This window comes from Urocampus carinirostris, chromosome 16, assembly GCF_059441175.1.
Source record: "Urocampus carinirostris isolate Australia breed hairy pipefish chromosome 16, RoL_Ucar_1.0, whole genome shotgun sequence".
Taxonomy (NCBI): domain Eukaryota; kingdom Metazoa; phylum Chordata; class Actinopteri; order Syngnathiformes; family Syngnathidae; genus Urocampus; species Urocampus carinirostris.
The window spans coordinates 26,523,735-26,537,954 of NC_142364.1; the positions used below are offsets into that span (position 1 = coordinate 26,523,735).

At 39.5% G+C, this 14,220-nt stretch overlaps 2 protein-coding genes and 1 pseudogene across 7 annotated transcripts in view; 1 reads left to right on the forward strand and 2 right to left on the reverse strand.

Annotated features, from left to right (window-relative positions):
• Positions 1-514: 514 nt before the first annotated feature.
• cetn3 (centrin 3) lies at positions 515-8,890 on the reverse strand. 2 transcript variants are annotated; one of them, XM_088355557.1, is made up of 5 exons: positions 8,722-8,890; positions 6,355-6,493; positions 6,156-6,270; positions 4,838-5,029; positions 515-755 (listed from the first exon to the last, which is right to left on the reverse strand). In XM_088355557.1, the coding sequence occupies exons 1-5, from the start codon at positions 8,733-8,735 to the stop codon at positions 712-714; spliced, it is 504 nt and encodes a 167-aa protein (XP_088211683.1). In that variant the 5' UTR covers positions 8,736-8,890; the 3' UTR covers positions 515-711. The 2 variants fall into 2 exon arrangements, with proteins under 2 accessions (XP_088211683.1, XP_088211682.1); XM_088355556.1 differs by lacking the exon at positions 8,722-8,890 and adding an exon at positions 8,420-8,602.
• LOC148350873 (hyaluronan and proteoglycan link protein 1-like) overlaps positions 8,812-14,220 on the forward strand; it is a 38,709-nt gene continuing 33,300 nt past the window's right edge. For 2 of the 5 annotated variants that reach the window (XM_088355550.1, XM_088355555.1), the window contains exon 1: positions 8,825-8,946. The gene's annotated coding sequence lies outside the window, so the exon portion shown is untranslated. Of the gene's footprint in view, positions 8,947-14,220 lie in introns of all 5 variants that reach the window. The other 3 variants (XM_088355551.1, XM_088355552.1, XM_088355554.1) reach the window with 3 other exon arrangements.
• LOC148350874 (U2 spliceosomal RNA) lies at positions 11,930-12,089 on the reverse strand (annotated as a pseudogene).

Consider the following 14,220-nt stretch of genomic DNA (forward strand, 5'->3'; position numbering starts at 1 on the left):
TATGATCATACCATCCCCTGATCTAAAAACTACTCGAGGGCAAAGAAAAACTCAAAACCCTCAGCATGAGGGAATTAAGAAATCTTGAGACGGGATCACACATGAGGTAATCTAAGGCTGCAATGGATGTTGCAAGGGCAACAAATGCACTTTCCGTAAATCCTATAAACATCATTTCACTTTTCAAATATCACTGTCTTCTATGATATACATTTAACTGAAATTTTCATTTCAAACAACAATGATTAGTGAAGGAAAATCTTGAAGACGACCAGGGGTGCCCAAACTATTTTAAACGAGTGTAAGTACGTGATTCACAAATTATAGCATTCAGTTATTTTTGTCCAAGACAACATCCCAACTTGGGTTTGTATAAGTATCATCAGTTTATTTTCAAATATTACTGTAAAGTTAAAAACAATTTTGTTGATACTCAAGCTGTACTAAAAACCAATGTATTTTAAATGATGTGGACAAGTATTCTAAAATATTAAGAACAAAAGGCACTACTTGGTTTTGAACTGTGGATGTCCTGTTTACTAAACAGATATTTATTTTGTGTTTTCAATAAATAAAACAGTAACTCACATGTACATAAAGAGACCTGCAGTCAAGTTTCCTGCCCCCTCACACAGGGAAGATGTCTACATCATTTTGTACAAAGTTCATCAATATGCGAGCATGTAGGAGAAGAGTGTGAAGATCACATCTTCATGATGCTCCGCTCATGATGGACAGGAACTCCTCCTGGCTGACTGTAAAACAAAGGCTTACTGTCACAACAACTTATTTTTTAAGATGGAATTCATAAAAATGGGGCTACACTGTACATCAGGGGTCTCACGCTGCAGGATGATCGTTTGTGCTTCCCGTTTAAAAAAAAAAAAAAAAAAATCAAAAAAAAAAATCAGACATGTTTTTTGGGAGGTATTTTCAGTGATTTTCTTTGGTGCCATTTTTCGGTCGATTCTTGTGTCTTTTTTGGTTCATTTTCATACTTTTGGGTAATATGTACTTTATTTTAGCACTTTTCATTATTTCCAACATAGTTTGAAGAACTTTTCAGTACCTTTAAGTAATATTTCTGTTTCAGCACTTTTTCACGCTTTTCACTTTTTTTTACATTCCTGTACTTCTTCAGTTATTGTTTTAGACTTTTCGATAGTTTCTAAATTTAAAAAAATATATACCGTAAATTCCGGACTATAAGCCGCTACTTTTTTCCCAAATGTTCAGCCCTGCGGCTTATTCAGTGAAGCGGCCATTTTATGTAATTTTTCTAACGGCCACCAGCGGCATTGGAGTATAAAAGGTAAGATTAAGACCAGTAGAATATGTGTGCCAAGAAAGACTGCAACCTCTAAGTTTATGCATACATTGTCTGTAAAGGAGAGGTATGTTCCGATAATGAGGAAGACGCCCTTGATGGCGATAGTTATAAGGAGGAAGTTGAGGACGATCTACCGTGAATTTCACAATTACGGGATGCTTTCTTTTGACAGACACGTTTGATGCATTGCGAGCGTGATCCTACTAACTAGCGTGTTGGTACCTTTCAAAGGAACGGTTTGGGATGAAAGTTATATTATCATTATTAAAGCTTTGAAAACTCTCTCGGTGTACAGTCTTTCTTCGTAAATATGTGTAACCATGTATAATATGTATTTGCAACTGTATATTTTTGTAACGTATTTATTTTAGAGATTTATTCTGTTATGTGTTCTACGAGCGAATCAAAAAGAAGGGACGGAGCAAACACGGGCTGATGGGAAGTGGGGTAAAGCTGAGTTACCGGTAGATCTGTCTGTTGTCGCAGCGGACAATAGTGGATATATATTTTCCCCCCCCTAACTTTGTTTCCTTTGATTACTTTCAACGGGACCCGGACTTTACAAGTCTGCATCATACGTTAATTACGGGTATCATTTTCCATTCATGATGCTGATTGGGGTTCTAAGATTGTCTATTATTTATAAAGTTGTAATTGTGGAACTTACAGCCTGGTCTGGGTTAAACTTGTGATTGTGTTACATGTTTTAATGTGTGCGCACGCGGCATGTACAAAGATGCGGCTTGTGTAAGTACAAAAGTGGCAAATCACTGGAAAAGTGGCTTATAATCGGGTGCGCTCTATAGTCCGGATTTCATGGTATATAATTTTTTTTTCATTTTCCAGTAGTTTCCGTCATTTATTTGATAGCATTTTTTGTCGATTTTCATTTTAACTTGTTTAATGCCAGACGTTTTTCTCAGATGGAAAGACCCAGTGCCAGACAATTTTTCTTGTGTGCCGATTTTTGCCATTATGACTCATTTTTGAAGGCCTACAAAAAATGCAGTTCTTTAGCTATACTGGACTGTCTCAGAAAATTAGAATATTGTGATAAAGTTCTTTATTTTCTGTAATGCAAATAAAAAACAAAAATGTCATACATTCTGGATTCATTACACATCAACTGAACTATTTCAAGCCTTTTATTATTTGAATATTGCTGATTTTGGCTTACAGCTGAAAAAAACTCAAAAATCCTATCTCAAAATATTAGAATACTTCCTCAGACCAAGTCAAAAAATAATTTTATAACAGCAAAACTAAATCAAACATTTGAAAATGTCCATTGATGCACTCAGTACTTGGTTGGGAATCCTTTTGCACGGATTACTGCATCAATCCGGCGTGGCATGGAGGCAATCAGCCTGTGGCATTGCTGAGGTGTTATTGATGCCCAGGATGCTTCGATAGCGGCCTTCAGCTCATTTGCATTTGTAGGTCTGGTGTCTTTCATCTTCTTAACTATACCCCACAAATTCTCGATGGGGTTCAGGTCAGGGGAATTAGCAGGCCAATCAAGGACAGTGATGCCATGGTCAGTGCACCAGTTACTGGTGGTTTTGGCACTGTGGGCAGGTGCCAGATCATGCTGGAAAATGAAATCCTCATCTCCATAGAGCTTTTCAGCAGATGGAAGCATGTAGTGCTCTAAAATCTCTTGGTACACAGTTGCATTTACTCTGGACTTGATGAAACACAGTGGACCAACACCAGCAGCTGACATGGCTCCCCAAACCATTGCTGACAGTGGGAACTTCACACTGGATTTCAAGCAACTTGGATTTTGCTCCTCTCCAGCCTTTCTCCAGACTCTGGCGCCTTGACTTCCAAATGAAATGCAAAACTTGCTTTCGTCTGAAAAGAGGACTTTGGACCACTCTGCAACTGTCCAGTGCTTCTTCTCCATAGCCCAAGTCAGACGCTTCTTCCGTTGTCTTGAGTTCAGAAGTGGCTTGACCATGGGAATATGGCTATTGTAGCCCATTTCCCGGACACGTCTGTGAACTGTGGCTTTTGATACCTGGACTCCAGCTTCAGCCCACTGTCTTTGAAGCTCCCCCAAATTCTGGAAGCGGCTCTTCTTCACAATTTTGTTAAGGCTGCGGTCATCTCTCTTGGTTGTGCAGCGTTTCCGGCCACATTTTTCCCTTCCAACAGACTTTTTGTGGATATGCTTTGAAACTGCACTCTGTGAACAGCCTGCTCTTTGAGAAATTTATTTTTGTGTCTTACCCTCCTGATGGAGGGTATCAATGATGGTCCTCTGGACAGCAGACAGATCAGCAGTCTTCCCCATACTTGTGATTTAGTTTACTGAACCAAGCTGAGTGTTTTTAAGGCTCAGGAAACCCTCGCAAGGTGTTTCGAGTTAATTAGATGATTCAGGTGATTAGTTGAATAGCCTACTTGTATACTTTTTCATGATATTCTAATATTTTGAGATAGGATTTTTGAGTTTTCTTAAGCTGTAAGCCAAATTCAGCAATATTCAAATAATAAAAGGCTTGAAATAGTTCAGTTGATGTGTAATGAATCCGGAATGTATGACATTTTTGTTTTTTTATTTGCATTACAGAAAATAAAGAACTTTATCACAATATTCTAATTTTCTGAGACAGTCCAGTATGTGCATAGGACAATAAAAGAAAGCTTCAACCCTCAGCTTTCATTAGAAAAAAAGTATGTTTCCAGCTTCTACGATTTTTAGCAAACAACAGTTTCTTGAAAATACCCGCTCCCAAGAAAACTTCTGAGAAAATGTCTTTTTGTGAAAGGATGCATTTCAAGCAGAACTTTCACTTCAGTGATTTATTTTTTTGCATTTGTAATACCTCTAATTTGTAAACAATGCTCTCCATAAACACAAGGGCACATTGCTTGCAAAATGAAAAACACAATGCAAGAACACTGAACTTTGCATTAATGATGCATGAACTTTGCAAGAACTTTTCAGCGTCCAATGTTTCGGATGACGTGATTACACCATTTCGTCACCACGGCGATGCACAAAACGTCGTCCCTCTCTGACCAGTTGATGTTGTTGGAACTTTGTCATCTTCTTTAAAAGGAAAAAGGCTCAATTTGTTAACCGTCTGTACTTATCCATACCTTCACTACTCTCACCACATTGCTTCACTACGCCTATACTCGCCATATGGGCCGCCCTCACACTCTCAATCGCTGAATACTGGAAGAAACTTGCAAGCTGGCGCCACCTCGCTGTGTGGTTTATCATACTGAAATCATTTTCATGGAGTTAATTTTTAACAATTTTATTTATTTATTGCATCTTACTTTGTGCTGAAAATGAAAAGATTTAAGGAAATTAGATTTTTCTTCATAATAGCTTTTCTCATGAAACACCTGATGCGGCTCAGCCTCACCTGGACTTTGTTTTCAAGCCCCCAGGTAAATTGAGTTTGAAACCCCTGCTGTACATTGATACAGGAAATGAAAGCTCAAACCAATCAAAGACAACGGAAATAGTGTCGTCACAGGCCTTACTCTCTCCGTCTCCATCACCATCAAAGGTGTCGATCATACTGCGCAGTACTTCATCACTGGTGTTCTCGCCGAGCTCCTTCGCCACTCGCTTCAGGTTTCTCAGACTGATAGTTCCCGACTCGTCGTCGTCAAAGAGTCGAAAAGCCTTCAGGATTTCCTCCTTAGGGTCGCGGTCAAGGATCAGATCGCTCACTGCACAAATGTCATGCTCATCTAATCAGCATGGATCCTGCCTATGCATTTCAGAAGAGGGAGGGGTGAAATACCATATTGTCCGCACTATAAGACGCACCGGATTATAAGGTGCGCTCCCAAAAAAAACGTCTTAATATTTGTTTTTCACAAATACAGAGGCACCGGACTATACGGCGCATCGAAAAAAAACTACAGTAAGTCATAACGATGCAAAGATAATAAAAAGCACCATATTTGTGCATTGATTGATCAGCCGGAATACATCACTAATCACAATTGCATAACATTGGATGTAACGGGATTCAAACAAGGGGTGACTTGAGGAGCATGCCGGATCCTATCCACTAGACCACGAGGGTTACAGCACATTAAAAAGCAAATGTTTAATGTCATCATCACACTATATTTAGTCACAGTACCAAATTGTTGATGTTATTACTGGGAAGGGTCACATGAGTATTGTCAGACATTTAACCAGTCTGTGACACAGAAACGGTTGTATTGCCGACTCCCCAAATCTTTTCGAGGTACACAAGATTCTGAACTGAATGAAGAGAAAAGAATTGTGGAAATTAATTCGGTTGTCCTGAAAGGTATAAATGTATGGCCGCATGTATTTCAAACGTTTGTTACACAATGATTAGTTTAAGCAGAGAAAAAGTAAAAAAAAAAAAAAAAAAATTTTAATCACTATGTTTATTATTGATTTCTTTAACATATTTGGTACCGTGAGTAAAAAAGTAGTGTTAGAATGAGATTAAACTTAATATATTTAAATGTTTTGTCTGTATCCCTAGTGGTATCCCTGCCGCGATCCAGGTTTGCTTCCCGTTGCATCCAATGTTATGCAACTGTGAATAACCATTCATGTCCCTAGCAGTCTGGTGGTTAGGATTCTGTGCTATAACCATTGCTATCTGGTTTGATCCTCGTTGCCACTATTGTTATACAATTGTGTTCAGTAATAAATCTGACGACTGATCAATAATTGCACGTACATGGTAACACGTTTCTCATTTTGTTCAAACATAAGGCAACATAAGAACATAAGACTATACGATCAAATTTCTGGAAGATTTGGGGTTTTGTTTGTGCCTTAAAGTCCGTAAAATACTGTACTCACCGACTTCATTGAAGTGCTCAAAGGCTATTTTTCCTGTTCCTTGCGTGTCGTAGTCCTTTAAGATCTGCATAACATCGACTTTCTTCAACTCGAAACCCAGCGCTCGCATTGCCACCTGACAGAAAAACAACTTTTGAGAACTCACCAGGATGGCATTGGATGGAGACCCTTTAATTTTTGTGTTACTGTATTTAGTGACCTTCAACTCATGGTAGTCAATTTCATTGTCCTTGTCTGTGTCAAACATTTCGAAGGCTTCCCGTACTTCAAGTTTCTGCTCGTCACTCAACTCCTTCTTCTTCTTGCAAACACTTTTGTCCAGAAACGCTTCACCGTTACTTGAAAACACAAAAAGCAGCAAACATGTCTTAGCATTTATGGTTGAATTGGCATATTTAAAAAAAAAATCCCTTGATATTACTGTGTACAGTAGAATAGTGTTTCTCAGCCTTTTTGAGCCAAAGTTAACTTGAATAATTGAAGAGGTTTCCTTTTTTATAAGTAGTATGGATACATAATTTGGTAATTAATTTTGTTAGCAGAGGACGTTTGCACTTATAATTATCTTGTTTCATTGGCAGATCATTTTGCAACAAGCTGAATACAGGTCTCTAAATGGCTTGTGTATCAGCACTGGGAGTCGACCCGGGATTGGAAAGTAAAAATGGTCTTCTCTTGTTGGATCAACGGTTGTTCGAATCGCGCTGGAGGGTCGGCAAAGTGCGAATTTTCCCAATTACCAGTCATAAGCCTTTGCCTGGACAACGGAGGAAGTTATGGCTAGCAAGGATAAACAGGAAAGAAATTCCTTTAAAATACGCAAGGACTTGCTCAGAGCACTTCTTGTCAGGTAAGTATCTTAAGATTTGATGACACACGTTATATATTTAGTGATGTGTGTCATGGATCTGCCCTCATATGTGGTGGTAAATAATGTGCTTTCCAGTTGCCAAGTGTAATTTACAAATGCTTTTGTACTCCCTTTACACTGTACAAGTAGCGTTAGTAAACAAGTAAAAGCACACAAAAATAATCTGTACAGATGCCCTAAAGCTGTTGATAATAATAACTGGTAATGCCCATCTTTGTTAAACATAATCATGTCTGTACTCAAATAATGATGTAAACTATAACATGATGTTACATAACCTGAAAGGTATAAAAGGCAAATTGGGTAACCTAAAAAGCAAAAAACTAATCAATTAACTATTAATATGACACCACAAGAACTGCAACCTCAGTGGAAATATCTAAATCCAGGCTTAAAACACACTTCTATTCTATAGCATACGATTAACCTACATTTTATGTTGACAATATATGTGTATTATTTGTTATTGCAACATCCATTGCAGCCTGGTCATCATGGAAGGGGGATTACATCATGTGCGGTCCCTTCTCAAGGTTTCTTCATTTTCCTCATGTTGAGGTTTTTGAGTTTTTTTCTTGCCCTCATGTAGGTTTTAGATCGTTTTTTTTTAAGTATTTTTATAATATGGGTCACCTTGTCTTCTCACGATGGCTTTAAAAGTATTAGACACTGGATGAAATTGGCCGGTAAGGTAGTGTAAACATAGAAGACGGCCGCCATGGAGGGTCACGTGGTCTGTGGAAACTATTGGAGTTTTTTTTAATCAAATGGAGCAGCGCATATACTTCATTTATTGGTTACGATTAGAGCGCCTAGGGTAGAGACCACACGAATTTAGGAGCAAAGGAAATTTTGAACGCTCAAAATGAGTCAATGCTTTATAAAAGGGTTCGAGAGGAACAGTGAAGCAATCTGTTTAAAATATGTGTATCCTTCTCCAACTTGATGATGCAGTATTTTGTAAACACATGCTTTTCAACTAATACATTTTCCTTATACATCCAACGAATTGGCAATTGGTAATGAGTACCAATGTTTTAAGTATGACCCGGTCGAGGCTTGAACCAGCAACCTCCCAGTCTCGGGGGGGGGGGGGGGGGGGGGGGGGTCGCCATACCCCCAAGGCCACCGTCTTGCTCTGAGTAAATAAGTACTGTGTTGTATTTGTAATGTTTGTTATCGCTTAATAAGAGCAATCGTAATCATTAAGGGGAGCAATTGGCTGCGGTTGACAGGTATGTAAATACAACACGCAACAGCGGCCCCTGCCATTTTCCGGCGGTATTTCACTCGGATCCTTAATCCATAAATCCGACCCAAATGGACCCATGTGGGCACCATTTACATTTTGTGCAAATGTAAACTGAAGCATGTAAAAGCGTCGCATCCTCACGTTTGCAAGTCGCCAGCGTCTTCCGTGTCTTCATTCATCGTTCTGCAACAAGCCAACTTTTTCGTGGCCGTGCAAATAGACTACAAACTCGCCCAGACCACCGCTCCACAAACATGACGACATTTAAAGGTGACATTAACATATTTGTTATTTGTTCACGTGGAGCGACGTCTGTGGGATGTCAGCCAAAGTTAGCTAGCAGGCTAAGCTAACGTTGTGTCCCGTCAGCCGCGTCAGATAGAGAAGCTGAGCTTATTTCATTTCCACGTCAGCGCACAGTAAATGGCGTCATATTGACCTACCTGCAGTCGCTCATTTTGGTGGCTTTGGTGACGCTTGTGAGGCCAAGTAACGTTTAAACATGAAACATTAACACGAACAAAAAGCAACATCGCCACTTGAACGTTTAGCCAGTTGTCCGCGCTGGATGGGAGGTTTCCTATTGGTCAACAGGTCACTAGGTAACAACACGAAGGGGCTTGATTGGTCTGCGTAATCCATATTGTTTTGACTGCAATTTACGACAGGTAGATATATCATTATTATTTATTATTATTTTATTTATTGATTCAAAATTAAAATAATAAGTTTTTAAAAGATTGAACGACACTAGGGAGTGGCAGAGAAAACGTCAGTTGAAGAAAGTGACGTCACAAACAGCTATTGGCATGGACTTTAGTATACTGTGTAAAAATCAAGGACCGGGGGCCGAATCATGGCCCTAGAGCAGGTTTTACTTCGGCCCCTGGGATGATATCGAGACATATTATGCAGTGCCACGAATAGTGAATTTTTTTCACTGGATGATACTTCTCCTTGAAAAAAAAGTGGTGTTTATGCTTGAGACATATCTTCACTTTATTGTATTTCAATACAATTATATTGCACAAAAATTAAATTAAGTAAATAATACAAAATTTATATTGTTTTTTTCTTGAAAGTAAATTTAAATGTAAAATCTATCTATCTATCTATCTATCTATCTATCTATCTATCTACCTTGGTCATCCCTCAAGAGGGGTGACCGAGAGCAAGACAAACACATACAATAACAAAGAAAATAAACTAGGGGAAAAAAATAGCAACAAAAAAAACCCACACAAAATTTTTTGGACCATGGCCAACCCAAATGCCTAAACACCCAAACAAGTTATGTCACAAGCCAGGAACGGAGACAGGACCCAGTAGCGTTCCTTTACTCAGTTTTATTGATAAAAGGGAGAGAAGGGCTTGCTTCCGCGACCCGAGGATCGACGGACACGGGTAGCAGGTGGCGGGAAACGCGGAAGTGGCACTTCCGTGTCGAGCGAGGATGATCGTAGACTTGCAGGAATACTAGTCGTTAGCCGGGACGGGAGAGCAGGGGCGGAATCGAGTTCGGAAACGTGGTCAGCAACAGGTGTCACGCAGGTAGCGGGGCAAAACAGGTCGGATGTCGGGATGGCAGAACAGGGCAGAATCGAGTCCAGAAACAGGTCGGCAACGGGTATCAGGTAGAAGAAAACGGCAGGAAAAATGTCGGACTGAATGAGCTTGCCTAGCTGGGAACATAGGGTCGCAATGATCAGACGGCGTCCTCTTGAAAGCCGGGGGTTTAAAAATAGTCTCTTAGCCAATCAGCTCTCAGGGCTGTTGGCGCCAATTGGGCAGTCACAGGTGCCTTGAATTGGCAATCATGACAAGTTAGGCACCTCGGCACCTAAGTTGGTCATGCTTTCGTCCCTCCAGATGGTACGGGACACAAGAAAGCGTCAGGGTGACACAACACACTCTTCTGTACAACAGTTGGGCCCGACAGCTTTCACTGGTTTACCCCTGCCGCATCATACAGGTGCCCTTCCCATCCCATAGAACTCGTCCAAACATCCCACTATCCTTTTTACAACACTTCCCCAGTCATTCCTATATTTAACAAATGTAAAATCTAAATGTACTTTATGTATACAGCCCTCTACAACAACCCTTTCGGTGCACCACAATCCTTTTGGTGTACCAAAGTGCTTTACAGTCATAATAGAGAAGCAATAAGTAGACAAACAAAAATAAAAATAAATAAAAACAATAAAAATAAATCCAACAGTATCAAATAAAATGAAATAATATTGTTCTCATACTACACCGTATTTAGCCAACTTTTGCTTAAATAGAAACTTTCGGCCACTGGTGATACCTGAATAATACATGCTAGGGTCTCTGAAGCAGCATGTGCTATCAATATTTTTCCAATTTGTTAAATGTTCCCAAAAAAGCTCATATTTAGCGGCTAGCTGTTAGCTTTAGTATTGTCTAGCACTGCTTGAGGGGTCATTAACTAGCACATCAGCAACTAGCATTAGTGGGCTTCTTTCATTAGAACATTGGAAAAAAATTGGAAGAGAAAAAAAATAATTCAGATTATACACTACAAAATTAATTATTCTAGGTAGAGTGAACATATGTAGCTTCAGTGGTCAGCTGCTTGCTTTGGTATTTATATTTTCATTTGAGAGAAACTACACTGCCACAAATGTATTTCCCCCTAACCATTTCCAACCACTGACTCTGCTAACACAACGAAAGACTCAGGATTCGTAACATGACCTTTCTTTTTTCATAAAGTGCACACTAGGGCCCTTAATCTACATCCAGTGTAATAAAGTTTTGAACCTACAGAATGTTCATTTATAATCAAAATATTAATAATCCAGGCCAGATATTTATTTCATAGTGTGTCTGAATGAAATTTCACCCATTATCAACAATTATTATTTACAACCAATTGGAGTACTTTATTATGAAAAGGATCAATTGGAACTCCAACCAGTCAAAGGACACGCCTACTGTAACTGACATCAGCAGCATTTAAAACACAAGAGTTGCAATATAAAAGAAAATAGTGTCGAATTAATAAGCTGTTATGTGACAAGAAGCTAAAAACAAGTGAGGTGTCACTCAATCAGTGAACTTTAACGAATAAAGTATCTATTTACAAATGCGCCGAAAGAAAAGGTGAATGAGGTCTGCACCCGACTCGTATCTTACAAGAACGAAATTTCTTAATGAGCCGGCTCTTGGAAGTGAACGAAGGGAGCTGGTTTTTCCACCAATCAACAGTGGGTTCCCTCCAAGTTGCCTTTTTTCTCCTGTGATAGGTCAAAATGCATTTTTTTCAGATTCTATGTTGATGACTTTAAATTTGTTGAGCATAAAAAGGTTAACATCAATTTGTATTTTATCTTTTCTTTTGTAGATTTACCGTAAAATCCGGACTATAGAGTGCACCTGATTATAAGCCGCATGCGCCCACATTAAAACATGAAGCAAAGTCAAAAGCTTATTCCAAATTTGACTGGGTGCCGCCATAGTGGGGTTTTGGGGTTTTTAAGGGTTATTGATCTATCTTTGTTATTCATTATCCATTATCCGTTATCGGTCAGTTCATAATACGCTACAAAGCCTAGGAGCCGGGACACTTACTCTCAGCCAAAAGGCCAAGCTAAGGTCCTAACCCTAAAGCCTTGCTGCGATCATTGCGAATGCACCGTTCCCGGAGGTACTGCAATACCGGGCCGATGCGTGGAGTGGACAGAGCAAGCTCATATTCCATCTCCGAAATGCAAAAATCAAAGAGGCCAAGCTAAGGACCTAGCATCAAAAGGCCAAGCAAGGCCAAGAAGGCCAAGCTAAGGACCTAGCATCAAGGCCAAGCTAAGGACTTGGCATCAAAGCCTTGCTGAAGAGGGCTGTAGAGAGTAGTTTTACATTCTACAGAGCTCCTTTACTATAAATATAGTATACAATCCAAACACCACAATTGGCAACATGAACGGAAAATTATACCTGTAATTAGAATTTAATGCAGACCTTTAAAGTCCGGGTCCCGTTGAAAGTAATCCAATGAAAAAAATGTATATTTCCAAAGTTAAGGGTGGGAAAAATATATACCGGTATCCACTATTGTCCGCTGCAACAACAAACAGATTAAACTCAGCTTCACCCCACTTCCCGTCAGCCCGAGTTTGCTCCGCCCCTTCTTTTTGATTCACTCGTAGAAAACATATCACAATAAGTCTCTAAAATAAATACATTAAAAAAATATACAGTTGCAAATACATCTTATACATGGTTACACATATTTACAAAGAAAGACGGTACAGCGAGAGAGTTTTCAAAGTTTTAATAATAATAATATAATTTTCATCCCTAACAGTGCCTGTGAAAGGTACCAACACGCTACTAATAACACGCTCGCAACGCATCATCCGTATGGTAAAAAAAGCCATACAGCAATTGCGAAATTCACGGTTAACCGTCCTCATCCTTCCCCTTATAACTGCCCCCATCAAGGGCGACTTCCTCATTATCGGGAAGAACAATTGTCAGACTGACAATTCGTACGCAAACTAAGAGGATGCCGTTTACCTCAGCGCACTTATTCCACCGGTCTAAATCTTACCTTTTGTACTCGAGTGCTGCTGGTGGCAGTTAGAAAAATTACATAAATTGGCCGCTTCACTGAATAAGCCGCAGGGCTGAACACTTGGGAAAAAAGTAGCGGCTTATAGTCCGGAATTTACGGTATATGTATTTTTTTACATTCCCTGGCTTTTTCCAATGTAAAAGTTTTTAGATAAAATGTAAAATGTGCTGTATCCTTTTTCTTCTTCTTTTATCTCCCTTTTTTCATTTTGTTATTGTATTGTTCCTTTTGCCTTTTTTTCCCTGCACTTTTTTTCTTTATTTCCCCCCTTTTTAAATCATTCTGTGCACAATGTTACATAGTAAGTGGTAACGTAGGGAATAAAGCAACAAAAAGTAACGGAAACAGTTACTTTCCCTGGTAACTAGTTAACTTTACTACAGAGTAATTCAGTCACTAACTCAACTACATTTTGGAATAAGTAGTAAGTAACTATAACTAGTTACTTTTTCAAAGTAAAGTGCCCAACTTGTTGTTGAGTGGAGAGGTGTTGTGAAAGGATAGTAGGATGTTTGGACGCGTTCTAAGGGATGGGCAGGGCACCTGTATGATGCGGCAGGGGTAAACCCGTGAAAGCTATCGGGCCCTGCTGTTGAACAGAAAAATGTGTTGTGTCACCCTGACCCGATTGACATGGCCGCTTTCTGGTGTCCTGTTTCATCTGGAGGGACAAAAGCATGAGCGACTTTGGTGCCGAGGTGCTTAACTTGTTTGGGTGTTTGGGCATCTGGGTTGGCCATGGTCCAAAAAAAATTGTGTGTGATTTTCTTTTTTGCTACTTTTTATTTTCTTAGTTTTTTGTATGTATTTGTCTTGCTGTCGGTCACCCCTCTCGATGGATATGACCAGGGTATATAGATAGATGGATAGAAAGTGCCCAACACTGCAAATGTATTCCTGCCTTCACAACACAATATGTACAAGACAAGACAATACACACACACATTTATCTCAATCATCGTTGCAGCCAGTTTCGTTCCCAAGGACCTTTATCACCTTCGTTCTACATCGCTTTCGTAAGGAAGGAAAGCTTCATCCCAGAAGCAACACACCCAAGTGTAGCGGCTTGTCGCTCACTTCCTGTTTGTACGGTGGAAACTGGTTTATCTTTGCAGTGATAAAAGTTCAAACATAAGGCGAGAGGCATTTTTTTCCCAAATGTTGCAAGTCGAACAGGCTCACAAAGCGCAATGTGGCACACTTCTTGCATACTCATCTGTTTTCGTGTTGCTCAACATTTAATTATACCGAAAAAGGCTCATTCTGTTTCTTTTTGATTTTTTTTTTAACTGCAATAATGAAAAAGTAAATTGATGGCAGCTGAATAACAAAGGCAATTGTT

Coding starts and splice junctions, on each gene's coding strand:
- cetn3 (XM_088355556.1), bottom strand. CDS start 8,457: ATGAATGAAGACACGGAAGACGCTGGCGACTTGCAAAC. Junction 6,271..6,354: donor TTGACTACCATGAGTTGAAG/GTCACTAAATAC, acceptor TTTTTCTGTCAG/GTGGCAATGCGAGCGCTGGG. Junction 756..4,837: donor TGGTGATGGAGACGGAGAGA/GTAAGGCCTGTG, acceptor TTTGTTTTACAG/TCAGCCAGGAGGAGTTCCTG.